The following is a 20,147-nucleotide window of genomic DNA, read 5'->3' on the forward strand; positions in this document are numbered from 1 at the left end:
AATGGTGTTAAATTAATTGAAATTCAAAATCAAACAGATATTCCTTCATACGTTTTATCAAAATGGAAGAAGGAGTATAAAGATGACAAACGTTATCGCACTGGGAAACAATATGGTGCTTGGAGATAAAGATTTACTCAAGAGCAAGAGGAAGCTGTTACAGATTTTCTAAGAACACAATATATTCTTACAGGATTAGTTATTAAGAGAAAACGGCTTTTAAATTTATTTATGGAATTTTGGAAATCGATAAATAGGAAAAATATTGATACATCTTTTTCATATCACTCTGTGAGTGATTTCTCTATCAGAAACAATCTATCATTTAGGAACATGAAAAAGAAGAAACGATCTGAAATTAATCAAAAAGAAGTCGATGAATTTCATCAGACTTTACTTACAGGCTATTGCAAATTATGACAGCGATGATATCATCAATATGAATGAAATCTCATGGAACTATGTTTTCATGAGAAACCAATAATATTATTCATTATGAAAAAACAGGAAGAAGTTTATGCACAACTTTATGATGATTACATAAGCTTTACTGTTGTAGCAACTATATCAAGGGCTGGAGCATAATTTCCACCAGTTTTTAATGCCAACGATTCAACGAAGACGTTTATTTTTGATGTGGTCAAACGGTCAATTTTTTTAGTTAAAAACCGTCGAATCGATGATATGATATTTTAAATTATCCTTCAATGTGCGTCATTTTTTGATCATGTCAATTTGAGAAATATTGATAAATTGGAAGAAATTTTTAATCATATAATATTTTTGTTGCTAAGTTACATTAATGAGCATTTTGTTCAAGTACCAGGTTTTAATATTATCGTTGACAGGCAAAATCATAAGCTTGGTGCAGATCAAAAAACACCTTTTGCATATGTCCAATCATTGAAATAGATGATGTTCAGAAATGAAATTATAATAATTTATTCTGCACTTTTTGTTTGAAAATGGATTTCTATTTCTGGAACGATTGCAAATTTAATGAGTAATTGTACAAAATGTCAACAAAAAGTTTTAAGAAGATATCAACAAAGTTCATTTGAAGTATTTATTATTTACAATGCATGCCCAAAATGTTTTAAGGGGCTATATCATGTGAATAAGGTGGATTAGGTGCCTCGTTTAGACTCATTTTATGACATTACATTTGTCGTACTTTTAGGAACATGGAGACTTGCTTTATTGGCATGGACGGTTAATCTTCTTCCTTCATTATCCGGATATCAATTGTATATTTTTGATACCTTCTTAATAATATTATTTGAGTTGTAGTCTGAATTAAATTATTCTCTTTTCGGGAGAAAGTCAACTAACTTTATTCCTGTTGGATTCCAAAAAACCGTCATCATAAGTTTTTTATAGGTTAAAATCTTATTGAACGTGTTTGTGGTTGAGATCCGATGGGTAACCATTGGCTTAATGGATAATATGTATTTTCAAACCATGACTCATCTCCTGTAACGAAATATGTAAAACTATGGTGTCTTGCTGATCTGAAATCTTTAATAAGAGCTTTTGACATTGGAACTCTAACTTTTTTTTGTTCATCGGTTAATTTGTGGGGAACCCATTTCAAATGCATGTTTTAATAATCGAGAATGTGGGTCAAATGATAATGTACTGTGCTTTTTGGAATGCCTGTGATGTTAGCTATATAACGAACTGATGCAAATGGTTCTTCATCGAGTACATATAAAATTTTCTCATTTACGATTTTAACATGGTCGAAATCTACAGTCTCATTCAACTTCTTGACGATTTTTGATGTGTTTTAATATTTAATATATTCTGTTATTGTTGAATATGATACACGATTATTTTGTATAGCAAGCTTCATTTCTGTGTATACAGATTTTCGAATTTTCTCCAGCAAGTGTAACAAAACCGCAATTGACCCCTGGTCAAGCTGTATTTGAAATTAAAAATAAAAATTAAACAGCCATTTTCATTAAATTCGACTCATAAATATAAATTTTTTTCGACAAATTAAACAATTCATAACAATATTATTATAAATTATTTTTAGTATGAATTATGAGATTTATAACTATATTAATTAATTACTTTGATGAATCAAGCCGAATAATAATGATCGATATGTTGCATGTTGCTTTGATTCTCCGGGGAGTTGTCCTAAAAACGATTGATGTGTAAACCCGATTAATTCTTTGAATATTCTATCTCTCTTCATTTCTTCAGATGACATTTGGCACTATCGTTCCTATCGCACTACAACTTATTTGGTAACAGTTTATTTGACACCTATGTGATAGTGTTTTACATGTGTATTCAGATTGTTAACGGTTTTGACCCGGTCCACAAAAATCTTCGATTCTTAACACTAAATTTTCACATTTTCTGTATCGCTGTATGTATTTAACTTTTGTTAAAACTATTTGGATTACATTTTCTTCGAGGAATTTCATAAATTTTACTTTATATGATTTATAGGGTGTTCCACCTTAACCGTAGTATCTCTTTATATAGGATAGATACAACTGATTTTTTATATGAATGAAAACACTAAATTTAATGGTTTTTTTTTTATTAGAAACACTTTTTTTGTCATGTCTATCGTCAACTAATAGTCGATATTTCTTCGATTGAATGCAAAAGAATGACGTTTAAAATTTATACTCCACCATAAAGGAGCTCGATCAAAAATCAATCACGATATATCTTGCGATGAAGGGAATGTAGCAAAAGAAATTCATACGGAAATGAAGATCATATATAGAGAAGAATGTATTTCATACTCAGCAGTATGTAAATACCTCAGACAAAGAAGTTTTAGTCAAACAATGTCATATAACATTAGTGAACCGATTTTCACTATTGACGAAAATGTTGATTTTAAAAATTTTGGAAATTTTAAATATATTACCATATGCTTCAATAAGACAAATAGCTAAGTTAACGAAGATTCCAAACACTACTGTATATAGGCATCTTGCTGAAAAGCTTGGATATGAAAATAAACTTTTAAATTGGGTTCCACATTTACTCACGGAAGATATTAAAAAACAAAGAGTCATCAAATCAATATAACTTTTAAAAACATTATTAATTGCAAAACATAACAGTTATAAATATTTTGCAACAGGTAACGAGTCCTGGTCCTATTATGATCATTATTATGTTCGACAATGGATACCACGAGGAACACCACGATATACAATAAGCAAAAGGACTATTACTCAAAAAAAAGTAATGTTGACGATTTTTTGGGATCCCCACGGATAAATTGTTATTGACTTTCTTGCAAAGGGTGAAACATTTAATTCACAATATTATGTGAAATATTTTGTATCAAAACTTTCAAAAAAGAATGGTACAAACTTTAAAAAGGACACAAGAAAAATTGCTGTACATGCCGACAATGCAAAACCGCATACGTCCAGATTCACAACTTTATATATGGACTCCAACAAGCTCAAAAAGGCACCTCATCCCCCTACTCCCCAGATATAGCTCCTTCAGACTTTTTCCTTTATGGATATGTAAACAGAAAAATGGAAGGATATCAATACGAGAGTAGAGAAGAGGTTGAACACGAAGTGACTCCAATCTTATTAGATATACCGAAAGATACATCGCAAAGCGTTTTTGACTAATGGAAAAGGAGACTTAAATAAGTCATTGATACAAATGGTAAGTATATTTAATAAACATTTCATTTTGATAAATAAATCTAAAAAATATTAAAAATTAGTGAGATACTACGGTTGGGGTGGAACACCCTATATTTTGTTACAGACTTCTTATTATTATATAAATTCATTGAAAATTGTTTTGTATAATATAAAATTATCATCTATAATACATAAAAAATATTTTTCATTGTATTAATTTAATAAGTTCAGCATGTTATATTTGATAAAATCTGCATTTTCTGCTTCATATAGTCAATACAAAAAGTTAAATCTCCGATAATTATGCCTTATGCACAATTTCACATATTCTAATAAAATCTTTCAGAGGTAAATTAATTAAATTTTCGTCAAGTAAGCACCAAACTGAGGCAACTACTAAATAAATGTCATTGCAGTTCTTCAAAATAGTCTATTTCAAAGTTAATTTTCTTTTGATTATCCCAAATGTTTTCGATAGGGTCTAAGTCTGGGGAGTTAATAAGCCATCATGACACTAAAATTACTTTTTCTTTTAGCCAGTTCATTGTGTGATTTGAAGTATGGCATGGGGCTCCATCTTACATGAAACTTCATTTATAGCGACCATATTTCATATCACATTTATCAAGTATTCGACTATCATTCAAGATTCTTACATATTCTATTGAATTTTCATGTGGTGAGCATAAAATAATATATTATCTAAAGTTCACACCATAATACTTAGATAATATTTTTCTTTTTGTGCAAAACAAGAATCGTTCCAATCCCCTCTTTAAATTCGTCTCCACTCGTTTTCTGGTTCCATCTGGAAGCGGCTTTCATCTAAGAATACAATATTGGGCATTTTGTCTTGATTATCAAATATTGGCAAAACTGAACTCTCATTTGTTTATGTTCTTCTGACAATGCTTGAATCGTCATTGGAGAACGATATTTAAAGCCAAGCTCATTTCTTTTTCTTGCGATTGTGCGAATTGATACAGCTGTTTGCTTTTTGTTTGGCTTGCTTTACAAAAGTAAACATCGTAAAATTGAATGAAAATTTATTTGACACAACACTTTATTTGAATTATTTGTGCCCTAATTATTTTTTTCCCTATTGGGGTACAGGTGTGATGAGCACCAAATTAAATATACTTTTTCTCTCCATTTATTTTAGCAAAAACATTTTGAATTCATAAAACATATCTATGATGATATATAGATTATTTTGAGCATTGATTTTTTTTAAAAATTAGTAATCAAATAATTATTCATTATTTTGAAAAATTTAATTTTTTGATATTTTTCGATGAACATAGAATTTATAATAGTAGTTTAATAATTTGTATATCTTTTAATTTTTTTTATTGAGTATTAATTATGAAAATGCACTCTTTAAGGCAATAAATAATAAGAAATATACAATTTAGAAATGCAGATATTTACTTTTATCAAGCGAGACATTTACTTTTGTAACACAAAATAAGACACTGTCAACCAATTTTCCCTCTTATGAAATTTTTTTTTAATTTCAAAATTGTAAAGACAGATTATCGAATTTTTGTTCTGATCTATAGATATTGAAAATCTCGTATAACTTAAAAACAAAATGAAAACTACACAAAAATTATATAAATTAATATTGACTATTATTAGTTCTATATATTTATTGAATTTGAACACCTGTATTTAATCCTAAAACCCAAAAAAACATTTTGAAATTTTGGAGATTGCTCATATAAATACAAGATAACAAAATTTGGTTAAAATAATTTTATTGAATAGAATGTGTATACTTATTTATTTATATTTTTTTTAAAATTGATTCAGTTGAAGATGAAAAAAATTGATTTTCTGATTTGATAAGACCGTTTATTTGGTTGACAGCGTTTTAGCAAAATATTTTTTTTAAGAGCATTCGTAAACTTCTCAATTTTGGACATTTACTTTTGTAAAGCAAGCCAAACAAAAAGCAAACAGCTGTATTTTTGAATCAAATTTCTTATTGAGCATTCTTGTGAGCTCTGGATCTTCCAGGACTAATTGTCAGTGTTTTTTGTATTTCGCTATATGTGTATTTCAATTCGAGCATTTTTTCGCATTTATGATTTTGAGTTTAGAATAATCAATTCAGTAAAAAAAAAATTTATATTTGATTTGATTTATTTAATTTCGTTAGTCCGCTTTTCCACGGAAAATTAATTGTGTTGCATCGGATTCTGGCAAATCAACAAAGATTTGGTAAAGTTGTGGACGTTGGATAGAGTCTAATCGCTCTTTGATCTCTTTGATTGCATCCCAAACATCGGGTGAAACTTGTTCGTGTTCTGGTTTCTTGGAGTGCTTAGATTTAGGCTTACGTGATTTCTTAGATTTGTTCTTTTCATCAGATGAATCAGTGGAACTTGAACTATCACTGATATTAACATCACGTGTATGAACTGATGGTTCTTCTTCTGGTATAGTTTCATTGTATTGAGTAGTTGTTGAAGGAATTTGTGGAAGTAATTTAAGTTTCTTGATTTCATACTTAAGGCATTTAATGATGTGATTTTGTTGTTTGATTTCTTCCTTGAATTCATTAAGTTGTTCTTCATTATCAGATGGTTTACGTTGGACATTTTCATTTTCATTCTTAATTGGTGCTTGTTCATAAGCATTTGTGGATTGTGCAAGTTTGAGTTTCTTCAACTCATATTTAATGCATTTCAATGATTTACTATGTTTCTTAACAATGTTCTTAATTTTATGAAGGGTATTGTCATTTTTATCTTCTGGTTTCTTTGTACGTTTGATAACAACTTTTCTAACTTTTCTTGGACCTTTGCTCTTATCAGAATTAGCAGACTTTTCAGATTTATCGGAATTGTTTGTTTCATCAATATCTATTGGTGTAATTTGTTGAGAAACAGAGTTTTGTTTGAGTTTCTTCAACTCATATTTGATGCACTTCAATGACTTCTTAATATTCTTAAGATCTTCTTTATCTTCATCATCGTGTTTGTCTTCTGGTTTGCTGTCTTTCAATTTATTGATTTCATCACCAAGGCGTTGTAATTCATCCTTAATTGGTTGTAAGTCTTCATTGTTATCATTCTTAGGCTTCTTAGATGATGAGGATGATGAATCACTAATATTAACATCACGTGTTTGAACAACTGGTTCTTCTTCTGTTGGTTTAGTTTCTGTTGGTTGTTGTTGTTGCATCTTGAGTTTCTTCAACTCATATTTGATGCACTTCAATGACTTCTTCATATTCTTAAGATCTTCTTTATCTTCATCATCGTGTTTGTCTTCTGGTTTGTGATCCTTCAATTTATCTATGTCATCACGTAATGATTTGAGTTCATCCTTAATTGGTTGTAAGTCTTCGTTGTTATCATTCTTAGGCTTCTTAGATGATGAGGATGATGAATCACTAATATTAACATCACGTGTTTGAACAACTGGTTCTTCTTCTGTTGGTTTGGTTTCTGTTGGTTGTTGTTGTTGCATCTTGAGTTTCTTCAACTCATATTTGATGCACTTCAATGACTTCTTGAAGTTCTTAACTTCATCCTTAATCTCTTCAATGTCTTCATCGTTCTTATTGTTGTTCCTTGGCTTCTTAATAATAATCTTACGTACCTTCTTAGGTCCTTTGCTCTTGTTGTCTTCTGCTGGTTGTTCTTCTGTTGGTTGTTGTTCTTCAACTGATTCTGCTTCTGCTTCTGGTTCCTCTTCGGCTTCAGATACAATTTGTTTGAGTTTCTTCAACTCATATTTGATGCACTTCAATGACTTCTTAATATTCTTAAGATCTTCTTTATCTTCATCATCTTGTTTGTCTTCTAGTTTGCTGTCCTTCAATTTATCTATGTCATCACGTAATGATTTGAGTTCATCCTTAATTGGTTGTAAGTCTTCGTTGTTATCATTCTTTGGCTTCTTAGATGATGAGGATGATGAATCACTAATATTAACATCACGTGTTTGAACAACTGGTTCTTCTTCTGTTGGTTTGGTTTCTGTTGGTTGTTGTTGTTGCATCTTGAGTTTCTTAACTTCATATTTAAGACATTTGATCGATTTCTTGAAGTTCTTAACTTCATCCTTAATCTCTTCAATGTCTTCATCGTTCTTATTGTTGTTCCTTGGCTTCTTGATAATAATCTTACGTACCTTCTTAGGTCCTTTGCTCTTGTTGTCTTCTGCTGGTTGTTCTTCTGTTGGTTGTTGTTCTTCAACTGATTCTGCTTCTGCTTCTGGTTCCTCTTCGGCTTCAGATACAATTTGTTTGAGTTTCTTCAACTCATATTTGATGCACTTCAATGACTTCTTCATATTCTTAAGATCTTCTTTATCTTCATCATCGTGTTTGTCTTCTAGTTTGCTGTCTTTCAATTTATTGATTTCATCACCAAGGCGTTGTAATTCATCCTTAATTGGTTGTAAGTCTTCGTTGTTATCATTCTTAGGCTTCTTAGATGATGAGGGATGATGAATCACTAATATTAACATCACGTGTTTGAACAACTGGTTCTTCTTCTGTTGGTTTGGTTTCTGTTGGTTGTTGTTGTTGCATCTTGAGTTTCTTCAACTCATATTTGATGCACTTCAATGACTTCTTGAAGTTCTTAACTTCATCCTTAAGTTCGTCAATATCTTCATCGTTCTTATTGTTGTTCCTTGGCTTCTTGATAATAATCTTACGTACCTTCTTAGGTCCTTTGCTCTTGTTGTCTTCTGCTGGTTGTTCTTCTGTTGGTTGTTGTTCTTCAACTGATTCTGCTTCTGCTTCTGGTTCCTCTTCGGCTTCAGATACAATTTGTTTGAGTTTCTTCAACTCATATTTGATGCACTTCAATGACTTCTTCATATTCTTAAGATCTTCTTTATCTTCATCATCGTGTTTGTCTTCTAGTTTGCTGTCTTTCAATTTATTGATTTCATCACCAAGGCGTTGTAATTCATCCTTAATTGGTTGTAAGTCTTCGTTGTTATCATTCTTAGGCTTCTTAGATGATGAGGATGATGAATCACTAATATTAACATCACGTGTTTGAACAACTGGTTCTTCTTCTGTTGGTTTGGTTTCTGTTGTTTGTTGTTGTTGCATCTTGAGTTTCTTAACTTCATATTTAAGACATTTGATCGATTTCTTGAAGTTCTTAACTTCATCCTTAAGTTCGTCAATATCTTCATCGTTCTTATTGTTGTTCCTTGGCTTCTTGATAATAATCTTACGTACCTTCTTAGGTCCTTTGCTCTTGTTGTCTTCTGCTGGTTGTTCTTCTGTTGGTTGTTGTTCTTCAACTGATTCTGCTTCTGCTTCTGGTTCCTCTTCGGCTTCAGATACAATTTGTTTGAGTTTCTTCAACTCATATTTGATGCACTTCAATGACTTCTTCATATTCTTAAGATCTTCTTTATCTTCATCATCATGTTTGTCTTCTGGTTTGCTGTCTTTCAATTTATTGATTTCATCACCAAGGCGTTGTAATTCATCCTTAATTGGTTGTAAGTCTTCATTGTTATCATTCTTTGGCTTCTTAGATGATGAGGATGATGAATCACTAATATTAACATCACGTGTTTGAACAACTGGTTCTTCTTCTGTTGGTTTGGTTTCTGTTGGTTGTTGTTGTTGCATCTTGAGTTTCTTAACTTCATATTTAAGACATTTGATCGATTTCTTGAAGTTCTTAACTTCATCCTTAATCTCTTCAATGTCTTCATCGTTCTTATTGTTGTTCCTTGGCTTCTTAATAATAATCTTACGTACCTTCTTAGGTCCTTTGCTCTTGTTGTCTTCTGCTGGCTGTTCTTCTGTTGGTTGTTGTTCTTCAACTGATTCTGCTTCTGCTTCTGGTTCCTCTTCGGCTTCAGATACAATTTGTTTGAGTTTCTTCAACTCATATTTGATGCACTTCAATGACTTCTTAATATTCTTAAGATCTTCTTTATCTTCATCATCGTGTTTGTCTTCTGGTTTGCTGTCCTTCAATTTATTGATTTCATCACCAAGGCGTTGTAATTCATCCTTAATTGGTTGTAAGTCTTCGTTGTTATCATTCTTTGGCTTCTTAGATGATGAGGATGATGAATCACTAATATTAACATCACGTGTTTGAACAACTGGTTCTTCTTCTGTTGGTTTGGTTTCTGTTGGTTGTTGTTGTTGCATCTTGAGTTTCTTCAACTCATATTTGATGCACTTCAATGACTTCTTCATATTCTTAAGATCTTCTTTATCTTCATCATCGTGTTTGTCTTCTGGTTTGTGATCCTTCAATTTATCTATGTCATCACGTAATGATTTGAGTTCATCCTTAATTGGTTGTAAGTCTTCGTTGTTATCATTCTTAGGCTTCTTAGATGATGAGGATGATGAATCACTAATATTAACATCACGTGTTTGAACAACTGGTTCTTCTTCTGTTGGTTTGGTTTCTGTTGGTTGTTGTTGTTGCATCTTGAGTTTCTTCAACTCATATTTGATGCACTTCAATGACTTCTTGAAGTTCTTAACTTCATCCTTAAGTTCGTCAATATCTTCATCGTTCTTATTGTTGTTCCTTGGCTTCTTGATAATAATCTTACGTACCTTCTTAGGTCCTTTGCTCTTGTTGTCTTCTGCTGGTTGTTCTTCTGTTGGTTGTTGTTCTTCAACTGATTCTGCTTCTGCTTCTGGTTCCTCTTCGGCTTCAGATACAATTTGTTTGAGTTTCTTCAACTCATATTTGATGCACTTCAATGACTTCTTAATATTCTTAAGATCTTCTTTATCTTCATCATCATGTTTGTCTTCTGGTTTGCTGTCCTTCAATTTATTGATTTCATCACCAAGGCGTTGTAATTCATCCTTAATTGGTTGTAAGTCTTCGTTGTTATCATTCTTTGGCTTCTTAGATGATGAGGATGATGAATCACTAATATTAACATCACGTGTTTGAACAACTGGTTCTTCTTCTGTTGGTTTGGTTTCTGTTGGTTGTTGTTGTTGCATCTTGAGTTTCTTCAACTCATATTTGATGCACTTCAATGACTTCTTAATATTCTTAAGATCTTCTTTATCTTCATCATCGTGTTTGTCTTCTAGTTTGCTGTCTTTCAATTTATTGATTTCATCACCAAGGCGTTGTAATTCATCCTTAATTGGTTGTAAGTCTTCGTTGTTATCATTCTTAGGCTTCTTAGATGATGAGGATGATGAATCACTAATATTAACATCACGTGTTTGAACAACTGGTTCTTCTTCTGTTGGTTTGGTTTCTGTTGGTTGTTGTTGTTGCATCTTGAGTTTCTTAACTTCATATTTAAGACATTTGATCGATTTCTTGAAGTTCTTAACTTCATCCTTAAGTTCGTCAATATCTTCATCGTTCTTATTGTTGTTCCTTGGCTTCTTGATAATAATCTTACGTACCTTCTTAGGTCCTTTGCTCTTGTTGTCTTCTGCTGGTTGTTCTTCTGTTGGTTGTTGTTCTTCAACTGATTCTGCTTCTGCTTCTGGTTCCTCTTCGGCTTCAGATACAATTTGTTTGAGTTTCTTCAACTCATATTTGATGCACTTCAATGACTTCTTCATATTCTTAAGATCTTCTTTATCTTCATCATCGTGTTTGTCTTCTAATTTGTGATCCTTCAATTTATCTATGTCATCACGTAATGATTTGAGTTCATCCTTAATTGGTTGTAAGTCTTCGTTGTTATCATTCTTAGGCTTCTTAGATGATGAGGATGATGAATCACTAATATTAACATCACGTGTTTGAACAACTGGTTCTTCTTCTGTTGGTTTGGTTTCTGTTGGTTGTTGTTGTTGCATCTTGAGTTTCTTCAACTCATATTTGATGCACTTCAATGACTTCTTAATATTCTTAAGATCTTCTTTATCTTCATCATCATGTTTATCTTCTGGTTTGTTGTCCTTCAATTTATCTATGTCATCACGTAATGATTTGAGTTCATCCTTAATTGGTTGTAAGTCTTCGTTGTTATCATTCTTAGGCTTCTTAGATGATGAGGATGATGAATCACTAATATTAACATCACGTGTTTGAACAACTGGTTCTTCTTCTGTTGGTTTAGTTTCTGTTGGTTGTTGTTGTTGCATCTTGAGTTTCTTAACTTCATATTTAAGACATTTGATCGATTTCTTGAAGTTCTTAACTTCATCCTTAATCTCTTCAATGTCTTCATCGTTCTTATTGTTGTTCCTTGGCTTCTTGATAATAATCTTACGTACCTTCTTAGGTCCTTTGCTCTTGTTGTCTTCTGCTGGTTGTTCTTCTGTTGGTTGTTGTTCTTCAACTGATTCTGCTTCTGCTTCTGGTTCCTCTTCGGCTTCAGATACAATTTGTTTGAGTTTCTTCAACTCATATTTGATGCACTTCAATGACTTCTTAATATTCTTAAGATCTTCTTTATCTTCATCATCATGTTTGTCTTCTGGTTTGCTGTCCTTCAATTTATTGATTTCATCACCAAGGCGTTGTAATTCATCCTTAATTGGTTGTAAGTCTTCGTTGTTATCATTCTTTGGCTTCTTAGATGATGAGGATGATGAATCACTAATATTAACATCACGTGTTTGAACAACTGGTTCTTCTTCTGTTGGTTTGGTTTCTGTTGGTTGTTGTTGTTGCATCTTGAGTTTCTTCAACTCATATTTGATGCACTTCAATGACTTCTTAATATTCTTAAGATCTTCTTTATCTTCATCATCGTGTTTGTCTTCTGGTTTGCTGTCCTTCAATTTATTGATTTCATCACCAAGGCGTTGTAATTCATCCTTAATTGGTTGTAAGTCTTCGTTGTTATCATTCTTTGGCTTCTTAGATGATGAGGATGATGAATCACTGATATTAACATCACGTGTTTGAACAACTGGTTCTTCTTCTGTTGGTTTAGTTTCTGTTGGTTGTTGTTGTTGCATCTTGAGTTTCTTAACTTCATATTTAAGACATTTGATCGATTTCTTGAAGTTCTTAACTTCATCCTTAAGTTCGTCAATGTCTTCATCGTTCTTATTGTTGTTCCTTGGCTTCTTGATAATAATCTTACGTACCTTCTTAGGTCCTTTGCTCTTGTTGTCTTCTGCTGGTTGTTCTTCTGTTGGTTGTTGTTCTTCAACTGATTCTGCTTCTGCTTCTGGTTCCTCTTCGGCTTCAGATACAATTTGTTTGAGTTTCTTCAACTCATATTTGATGCACTTCAATGACTTCTTCATATTCTTAAGATCTTCTTTATCTTCATCATCATGTTTGTCTTCTGGTTTGCTGTCCTTCAATTTATTGATTTCATCACCAAGGCGTTGTAATTCATCCTTAATTGGTTGTAAGTCTTCGTTGTTATCATTCTTTGGCTTCTTAGATGATGAGGATGATGAATCACTAATATTAACATCACGTGTTTGAACAACTGGTTCTTCTTCTGTTGGTTTGGTTTCTGTTGGTTGTTGTTGTTGCATCTTGAGTTTCTTCAACTCATATTTGATGCACTTCAATGACTTCTTAATATTCTTAAGATCTTCTTTATCTTCATCATCGTGTTTGTCTTCTGGTTTGCTGTCCTTCAATTTATTGATTTCATCACCAAGGCGTTGTAATTCATCCTTAATTGGTTGTAAGTCTTCGTTGTTATCATTCTTTGGCTTCTTAGATGATGAGGATGATGAATCACTGATATTAACATCACGTGTTTGAACAACTGGTTCTTCTTCTGTTGGTTTGGTTTCTGTTGGTTGTTGTTGTTGCATCTTGAGTTTCTTCAACTCATATTTGATGCACTTCAATGACTTCTTAATATTCTTAAGATCTTCTTTATCTTCATCATCGTGTTTGTCTTCTGGTTTGTGATCCTTCAATTTATCTATGTCATCACGTAATGATTTGAGTTCATCCTTAATTGGTTGTAAGTCTTCATTGTTATCATTCTTAGGCTTCTTAGATGATGAGGATGATGAATCACTAATATTAACATCACGTGTTTGAACAACTGGTTCTTCTTCTGTTGGTTTAGTTTCTGTTGGTTGTTGTTGTTGCATCTTGAGTTTCTTAACTTCATATTTAAGACATTTGATCGATTTCTTGAAGTTCTTAACTTCATCCTTAATCTCTTCAATGTCTTCATCGTTCTTATTGTTGTTCCTTGGCTTCTTGATAATAATCTTACGTACCTTCTTAGGTCCTTTGCTCTTGTTGTCTTCTGCTGGTTGTTCTTCTGTTGGTTGTTGTTCTTCAACTGATTCTGCTTCTGCTTCTGGTTCCTCTTCGGCTTCAGATACAATTTGTTTGAGTTTCTTCAACTCATATTTGATGCACTTCAATGACTTCTTAATATTCTTAAGATCTTCTTTATCTTCATCATCATGTTTGTCTTCTGGTTTGCTGTCCTTCAATTTATTGATTTCATCACCAAGGCGTTGTAATTCATCCTTAATTGGTTGTAAGTCTTCGTTGTTATCATTCTTTGGCTTCTTAGATGATGAGGATGATGAATCACTAATATTAACATCACGTGTTTGAACAACTGGTTCTTCTTCTGTTGGTTTAGTTTCTGTTGGTTGTTGTTGTTGCATCTTGAGTTTCTTAACTTCATATTTAAGACATTTGATCGATTTCTTGAAGTTCTTAACTTCATCCTTAAGTTCGTCAATGTCTTCATCGTTCTTATTGTTGTTCCTTGGCTTCTTGATAATAATCTTACGTACCTTCTTTGGGTCCTTTGCTCTTGTTGTCTTCTGCTGGTTGTTCTTCTGTTGGTTGTTGTTCTTCAACTGATTCTGCTTCTGCTTCTGGTTCCTCTTCGGCTTCAGATACAATTTGTTTGAGTTTCTTCAACTCATATTTGATGCACTTCAATGACTTCTTCATATTCTTAAGATCTTCTTTATCTTCATCATCGTGTTTGTCTTCTGGTTTGCTGTCTTTCAATTTATTGATTTCATCACCAAGGCGTTGTAATTCATCCTTAATTGGTTGTAAGTCTTCATTGTTGTCTTTATTATCATTCTTAGGCTTCTTAGATGATGAGGATGATGAATCACTAATATTAACATCACGTGTTTGAACAACTGGTTCTTCTTCTGTTGGTTTAGTTTCTGTTGGTTGTTGTTGTTGCATCTTGAGTTTCTTCAACTCATATTTGATGCACTTCAATGACTTCTTCATATTCTTAAGATCTTCTTTATCTTCATCATCGTGTTTGTCTTCTGGTTTGCTGTCTTTCAATTTATTGATTTCATCACCAAGGCGTTGTAATTCATCCTTAATTGGTTGTAAGTCTTCATTGTTGTCTTTATTATCATTCTTAGGCTTCTTAGATGATGAGGATGATGAATCACTAATATTAACATCACGTGTTTGAACAACTGGTTCTTCTTCTGTTGGTTTAGTTTCTGTTGGTTGTTGTTGTTGCATCTTGAGTTTCTTAACTTCATATTTAAGACATTTGATCGATTTCTTGAAGTTCTTAACTTCATCCTTAATCTCTTCAATGTCTTCATCGTTCTTATTGTTGTTCCTTGGCTTCTTGATAATAATCTTACGTACCTTCTTAGGTCCTTTGCTCTTGTTGTCTTCTGCTGGTTGTTCTTCTGTTGGTTGTTGTTCTTCAACTGATTCTGCTTCTGCTTCTGGTTCCTCTTCGGCTTCAGATACAATTTGTTTGAGTTTCTTCAACTCATATTTGATGCACTTCAATGACTTCTTAATATTCTTAAGATCTTCTTTATCTTCATCATCGTGTTTGTCTTCTAGTTTGCTGTCCTTCAATTTATTGATTTCATCACCAAGGCGTTGTAATTCATCCTTAATTGGTTGTAAGTCTTCATTGTTGTCTTTATTATCATTCTTAGGCTTCTTAGATGATGAGGATGATGAATCACTAATATTAACATCACGTGTTTGAACAACTGGTTCTTCTTCTGTTGGTTTAGTTTCTGTTGGTTGTTGTTGTTGCATCTTGAGTTTCTTCAACTCATATTTGATGCATTGTAAAATTCTATTTTGCTTTTTAACATTTCCTTTAAGTTCTTCGAGTTCTTCTTTACGATTTTCAGGATTTTCTTCATTTAATTTGTTGACATCATCTCTCAATGACTTCATATCATCTTTCATAGCATTAATTTCTTGTGGTTCAATGAAATTATTTTTCTCATTTGATTGTTGTTGCAAAAGTTTGAGTTTCTTCAACTCATATTTGATGCATTTCAAGGAAAGCTTACAATTCTTTGAATCTTCTTTAAGTTCATCCAGTTGATAATTTTCATTTGGTTTATCTGCTTTCAATTTGTCAACATCATCTCTAAGAGATTTGAAATCGTCCTTTAATGAATTAAATTCGTCTTCAATATCATTCTTTCCTTCTTTGTCGTCACTTAATTCAATATTTCGTTCTTGAACAATTGGTTCTTCAACTTCATTCGGGAGTTGTGCACATTTGAGTTTCTTCAACTCATATTTGATGCACTTAAGTGATTTGGTGTATTTGTTGAATTGTTCACTGATTTCTTTGTCTTTTTCGCCCTTTGAATTTTTAACTGAATCTAACTCTTCTTTAATAGAATCAATGTTCTCTTTGATGTCTTCGTTTATTTGATTGGATTCTTTGTCTTTGAGCATCTTCTTCATTTCATACTTCAAGCAACGAACTTCACGCTCAACATTACTAAATTTGGAAAACTTTTCTTTGAGGTCATTCGATACATTTGCTACATCATTGATTTTGTCTTTAAGTTCGTTAAGTTCATCATTTTGTTTTTCAGAAAGATCAACAGAACGTTCTTTAACATCTGGAACCTCTTCCTTTAATTTTTCAAAATCATCTTTCATGGCCTTTAATTTCTCAATTTCATCTTTGATTCCGTCCATATCAGCTTCTAACTTCTTAATCTTTTCATCGTCCTTTTCTTTGGTTTCTTCAATGTTTTGAGTGATCTGCTTAAGGGTTTCATTCTTGCTTTGGTTTATTTGAATTAAGGTTTGCTCACTCATTTCAGAAATTTTCAATTCAAGAATTTGGATTTTCTTTTTGATTTCTTCAACCTCAATGTTCACCTCAATTTTCTCATCTTTGGAATCACCGGATCCACCTTCAAGTTTCTCAATTCGGTCAGTATGATCTTGAATTTGGTCAAAAATATCGCTAAGTTGATCATCGATTTGCTTTTGTACGATTTTCTTAAGATTCTTGTTGCTACCTTCGATGATTTCTTTCATCTTGTTGATTTCATTTTTGACATTATGATTGAGGTCAGTAAATTTTTTATCAATCTCAGTTAGTCCACTTTGGCACTGCTCAACCCGAAATTGGAGTGTGTTTATCTGGCCCTGATCTTTGAGATTATCAATCTCTCCTTCAGTCATTAAATTTGTCAAATAACTCCCCCAAAAATTATTGAAACAATTGTATCGGCTGCATTATCGTTGCTTTTTGTTAAGTTTATTAATTCAAATATTGAAAAAGCAGTGGTTAATTGTGATGTGACCTCAAAAAAATAAGTGGATTCGCGATCAGAAAATTGAAATGGCCCTAATTTCAATATATTTTTGGTCGGTGTACAGGATTACAAAAAGAAATTTTACCACAATTCGATTATTTAACCGTAAACAGTTTGGGGTATCCCACGTTCAAATGAATATCGGTCTTTTTCTTCTAGCAAAAATATTTTTATCAACAAACTCAAAGACTAATATTTACACGTAACAAAGTCAATTCTCATGTATAAGTTTATACACTTTCTCTCTCTACAATAAATCAATTGATTATCAAACCTTTATCTTCAGTTAATGCACTCACAAAAATTGAAATTGTTTTATAGTCAAATTCTATGTAAGAAATACTATCAACCAAATAACAAAATGAATTTTGTAATTTCTTACAATGATTGCTTTTTTGTGAATATTTCATTAAAAAAAATTATCTAAAAATGTTATAACTTAAATGTATAACATCTCGCGCTTATTCTTTATATTTTTAATTCATTTTTTTCCTTTCATATTTTAATCATTACACAAAATCTTATTTTATTTATATAAAATATGTGGATTATATTTTTTTAATGTCAGTGTCAATAAAATTCAAGGTATCAGTCTTTATTTTACGATATTAAAACATCACTAAATTTACACTTTTTTAGATATTGTAAATGTTTAGCAGTGTAATTAACAATTAGAAACAGTGCTTAATGAGAACTTTTGGTCAGATTTTCCTCTGGTTCTATTGTTTGGTCAAATGTTCAAATGCGAATTTTTTTGAATAATTTACATTTAAACAAAAATTTTGCTGTGATGGATGAAGAAGGTGGAATTTCCCCTACCACAACTTCAAGGTATACAATTATTACCGAGGTTGGGCGTGGGGGTTACGGAAATGTTTTTAAAGTCTTATATAATCACACTGGTGAAATTGTTGCATTAAAAAAAGTTAATACATTTGCATTGCACAATGGTCTCCCTCAATCATTCTACAGAGAAATGAAATGTCTCAAAGAAATGAACAATGAAAATATAATTAAACTCAAAGGAATTGAACATAATAGAAATGAACAATGCTTATATTTGGTCTTAGATTACTGTGAATATGACTTAGCAGGATTGATACGTATTAATTCACTGTCTTTCGAACATAAGAGAGAATTCATAAAAGAATTACTTAAGTAATTACTTAATGCAGTATATTCAATGCATCAAAAAGGTTATATTCATCGCGATATCATATCATAAAACTTGGTTATCCTGAATTAGCTCGAAAATTATACCAACAAAATAGACCTTTAACACATAAAGTCGTAACTCCTTCATACAGAGCACCAGAACCTATTCTTGGAGATCCACATTATGATCAAGCAGTTGATGTATGGAGCCTTTTTTGTGTTATATATGAAATAATAACAGGAAAAGTTCTCAATAAACCCTCTACATCAAGCGATATATTACGGCTTGACTCTATATTTAGAATTTGCGGTTCTCCAAATGAAGATAATTGGCCAAGTTTTCAGCAATTACCAAAAGCTCAATATGCTTCGATGACATCTCTTTATGACTCCAAAATTGAAGAGGTTCTACAAAATACTCTCTCATATGAATTTATGGAAATTAAAGATTTGATCAAATCAATGCTTCAATTAGATCCAAAGAATCGAATTTCCTTAGAGACAGCACTGTCAAACCCGTTCTTATATGAATCATTTGAATTACCAAAGTTATCAATTCCTGAATTCCATGTAATGGATGTTATTTATGAACCATTAAACATAATTAAGGTGTCTGGTCCTGTAACCAGACCAAAAAGAATTGTTCCTCCATAACTTTTGCATAAGGAATTTGACTTCGTGTCTTTTTCCAGATGTTTTCTTAGATATAACAATTCAAAATCAACTTCGTGTTGATATTATTGCGTCATTTTTTCTGTTAATATACTTTTAATGACTTAACTTAACTCAATGACTTCGAGTCATTGTGTTTAACCTTTACTCTTTTTAACTCTTCGTGCGTATACTCTATTTTTTAATGTTTGTGCTAATTAATAAACTCTTTTTTTAGAAACAATTTATTTTTTTAATTTATACATCAAACTTTGATGCTGTTTCAATTTTTCACTATTGAATTTGATCGTCAGCGCATCAAAGTTTACAAAATTCGATTTTAGATTTTGAACATCAAAGTTTGATGTTGTAATTAGAAAAATGAATTTTTTCCAGTTTGCGCAGACCTCAAAGGATAATGTGAAACTGACGCCAAACATTGTTCAACCTACAAAGATTGCTAATGATATGTTTAGTATGATGAATGAAAAAAGTCAGCAATCACAAGAAAGAGGGATAAGTTTTGTTGAATTCCCTAAAAGTAATGTTAATATTTCTTATTCAAGTGGTGGAACTGTAAGTTCACTTCCAATGGAAGAAATAAATTCAGAAAATGCATTCGAAATGGTTAAAAAACTGGAAAATGAATATTTGGATTTCTCCCAATGGATGCATCAGCAAGAAGTTTACCTTCTGCAGTTCAAGGACATGATAGAAAAATCTACGAAAGAAGTACAGGAACTAATGAATGAAATGCAATCAATATCAAAATAAATAAAAATTTCTGATTTTTATGTTAATCCTTAAGAAGTTCTTTAATAAAAAAAAACATAAAATTATTATCAGTTCTCATTTGTATAGAGATGAAAGATATTAACATATGAATAAATGATATTTACTTTAAGCAAAAATTGCTTTAGCCTTCGTAATATGAAAGATATTTTGCACACTTAATTTATTGTTGAACTCTGAACTGATATAATAAGGTACTGTTTTAATGCGTTCATGAAATTGTAAATAAATATAAAAACATTGAACTTTGTTTCTTAATGAAGGTGATTTTAAACTGTTTTCGCATTCATTATAACTTAAAAGCTATTAGAATTTAGATAGACTCTTATTGAAACTAAATTGACTTTGAATAATATCATACAAATTATTCACCAATGTAGTTTATAAAATTAAAGGCTCTTAAAAAGATTTTGTTGTGAGTTTATTTC

At 31.6% G+C, this 20,147-nt stretch overlaps 2 protein-coding genes across 2 annotated transcripts; both read right to left on the reverse strand.

Annotated features, from left to right (window-relative positions):
* Positions 1 to 5,810: 5,810 nt before the first annotated feature.
* GO595_000941 (uncharacterized protein) lies at positions 5,811 to 14,199 on the reverse strand (the record flags this gene model as incomplete). The annotated part of the gene is made up of 2 exons (XM_067923101.1): positions 5,811 to 8,087; positions 8,152 to 14,199. 2 exons carry the CDS (start codon positions 14,197 to 14,199, stop codon positions 5,811 to 5,813), a joined length of 8,325 nt encoding a protein of 2,774 aa, XP_067778884.1.
* A 124-nt stretch (positions 14,200 to 14,323) lies between these two features.
* On the reverse strand, positions 14,324 to 16,987 carry GO595_000942 (uncharacterized protein; the record flags this gene model as incomplete). The annotated part of the gene is made up of 1 exon (XM_067923112.1): positions 14,324 to 16,987. The coding sequence occupies one exon, from the start codon at positions 16,985 to 16,987 to the stop codon at positions 14,324 to 14,326; it is 2,664 nt and encodes an 887-aa protein (XP_067778885.1).
* Positions 16,988 to 20,147: the final 3,160 nt, after the last annotated feature.

The sequence above is a fragment of the Histomonas meleagridis genome, assembly GCF_020186115.1.
Source record: "Histomonas meleagridis strain 2922-C6/04-10x chromosome Unknown contig_118, whole genome shotgun sequence".
Classification (NCBI taxonomy): domain Eukaryota; phylum Parabasalia; order Tritrichomonadida; family Dientamoebidae; genus Histomonas; species Histomonas meleagridis.